Raw genomic sequence first — 2,871 nt, 5'->3', positions numbered from 1 at the left:
GTTCGAGGCCAGCCTGGTCTACAGAGTGAGTTCCAGGACAGCCAGGGCTACACAGAGAAACCCTGTCCTGAAAAACCAAATAATAATAATAATAATAATAATAATAATAATAATAATAATAATAGTAATATCCCAAACTTTCCACTAAAACTAATAGCAGAAATAGGTTGGGTTTTTCTTGTAAATTAGGCCCATTTGCTCACATACCAAGAATAATTGTAGAAACGAACTTTGATCACAGCACTGTCATAATATTATTAAAACAGAAAACCTGAAATGGGATAATGGGGGACACTTGAAACTGTTGTGTGTGTGTGTGTGTGTGTGTGTGTGTCAGAGAGAGAGAGGGAGACAGATAGAGAAGACAGAGAAACAGAGGCAGAAAGATTTGCAGTTTTAGATGCTCTAAATTTTTCAATAGAAGTAATTACTAAACTTGGCTAAAGGAGACAGGAAGAAAAGTAACAGGCAAATTAACATGAACTTGGCAAAAGAAGCCTAATTTCTCTGGTATATACACTACCCTGCTCTATAACAATTAGGGGTTTTGTTTTGTTTATGGGAGGAATAAAGGAGAGGGCATTTTTTAAAGAGCCAGGTATGTTGGCTTAAACCTATAAACCTAGTCTCAGGAGGTAAACACAAAAGGGTTGGAAGTTGGGGCCAAACCGAACTATGTACTAATTTCAAGAATTGCCTGAGATTAGAGAGGGAGAGGGAAGAGGAGGGAAAGAGGAAGAGGGAGGAAGAGGGGATGGGAAAGAAGGGAATGAGAAAGGGGAAGGGAGGGAAGGAGAAGGAGAAGAGGAAGGGGAAGGGTTTAGAGATCCCTGGGCTATGGGATAGGAAGTATAGAGACTCCAGCCTGAAAAGAATCAGGCAAGGAAGAGTCAGACATCACATCTTCCATTCCCAATGACCTAGTGGAGAAGGAAAGCCGGTGGTAACTATTCTCTAGGACTGGCTGGGTGGGTGACTAGCGACACTTCCACACACAAGCTGTCCCATCGGCGGCAGCAGAAAATAGGCGTGTCTGGTCTGGACTTAGGGACAAATGCAGCACCCTGTCTCTGTGACCTGTGGGAGAAAGAAGACGCATCTCACATCTTGGTATAAGAGTGGCTGCTGAGAACTAGGGTGATCTGAGATAGAACCGTCATCCCTCCCAGGGCAGAGTGTTCCCTGCACCAGCCAGGTTCACCTGCCAGACCATTCAGGCCTTTTACCCAGCACCTGAGACTTTGCTAAGTTTCCTCTCCAGTGCTTGCTCCACCTCCTCCTCCACCGGACTCCGACCCCACCCCACCCCACCCAACCTTACCCACTTCCACCCTACCCCCTCCCCCATCCCCATCCTGACCAGAGCCTTGTGACTGGCCTAACTAATGGCCACAAGTTGGGTGGTTATGCACCAGAAACTGACTCTCCCACAGTCTGGGGTTGAAGTGTAAAGTCTAGGGGTGGGTGGGAGTCTCAGCCTTGCCACTTCCGGTTCCTGACTGCAGCCACCCTTTGTTAGTGTTCACACCACACCTGCCTGCCTCCATGAGAACACAGACTCCTCTGCGTCTAGTCTTTGATTTTCTCCACAAGTCATAGAACACCTGACGTTTGATTTAAGCCCACCGACATAACCCAGGACTGCTCCTCCCAAGAACCTGAAACCCACCACGTAGTGACAATCACTTTGTCTGGCCATAGACGGTCGCGTTCACAGGCTACAGAGATGTCATACCAGTATCTTGAGGAGTGTGTACTTTAGCCTACATCACCACTCATGCCCCACTTTCGTTAGGTTTATCTTCTTCTACAGTCTCAGAGAGCCAACACTAGGCTCAGACAAAAGCCATCCCTTTGGGACAGGTTCCAAGAATCACATAAACTGATGTAGCTTGAGCAAAGGGGTCCAAAAACTCAAGTTCGAGACTTGCTTGCAGTATTCTGAAGCGTGGCCTCCCTTCTGGTCTTTTATTCATTATTCCCAAAGAGCATTCTTAGTTATAATTGCTTTATCCGAGGTTACTACATATTTTTTAAATGAAAACTGCATTTGAGGGTCACACTAATTTGGGGACTCTGAATTAAAATTGAAGTTCATTCCTTCTTTCAGATCTCATTTTCTTTTAGGGCTGCTGTATGCATTGGAGGTGTTTTGAAAACGAGGCCATCGGAGGTAACATTTCTCAACCTTTCCTGCAGCCCTTTTGACTTCAGCATACTAAGGTATCCACTAACCGATTATCAGTGGCCCTGATAATCAAAATCCTGGGCCAAAATAGACAAAATACACAAAAATAATTCCATGAAAAGAGATTAGATCAAGGAAAATGAAAGAGAACATGGGCAGAGAAGGCTTCGGGGGCAGGCATTTGATGACACAATGGCATCCCAGGGGGTCGTCTCCTCCTAACACGGGATTTCTTACAAGTCAGCTAGCTGAGAGAGGGACACTGAGACATCCTCTCTCCTATGAGTACTTCAGCTCGAAGGAGTGTGTGGCACTGTTCAGACCTGAGGGAGACATAACCTAGACTCTTGGGTGAAGTGTTTTGCCCACAGTCACTCCTTTGTGCATACACACAACACATACACCAGTGCAAACCAGGCATGGGACTGGGCCCGTGAGTGTGGGTACATAAAATTAGGTTTACAGAAGTAACATAGCTCCATAATGTATAAATGAATAAAATGATGCAGGAATAACAAACATTTCACACAAGGGCACACCACTCATGAACAGAGAGGCCAGAACTAGGGCCAGGTCAATGCTCTAACATTAGGCCAAACTCCACAAAAAATCTCTTCTCTTATTAAATGCTATTATCTTTTTTTTTTTTAAGATTTATTTATTATATGTAAGTACACTGTTGC

The 2,871-nt window shown here is 44.8% G+C and overlaps 1 protein-coding gene across 1 annotated transcript in view; it reads right to left on the bottom strand.

The window, feature by feature from the left end:
* Positions 1–976: 976 nt before the first annotated feature.
* Positions 977–2,871, bottom strand: part of Cdc20b (cell division cycle 20B) — a 57,673-nt gene continuing 55,778 nt past the window's right edge. Inside the window, exon 12 of the mRNA XM_021208551.1 lies at positions 977–1,077. Within this exon, the coding sequence (XP_021064210.1) occupies positions 977–1,077 (101 nt within the window). The remainder of the gene's footprint in view (positions 1,078–2,871) is intronic.

The sequence above is a fragment of the Mus pahari genome, chromosome 11, assembly GCF_900095145.1.
Source record: "Mus pahari chromosome 11, PAHARI_EIJ_v1.1, whole genome shotgun sequence".
NCBI lineage: Eukaryota > Metazoa > Chordata > Mammalia > Rodentia > Muridae > Mus > Mus pahari.
The sequence above is the reverse complement of the archived record's forward strand: the minus strand, read 5'-3'. Positions and strand labels throughout refer to the sequence as shown.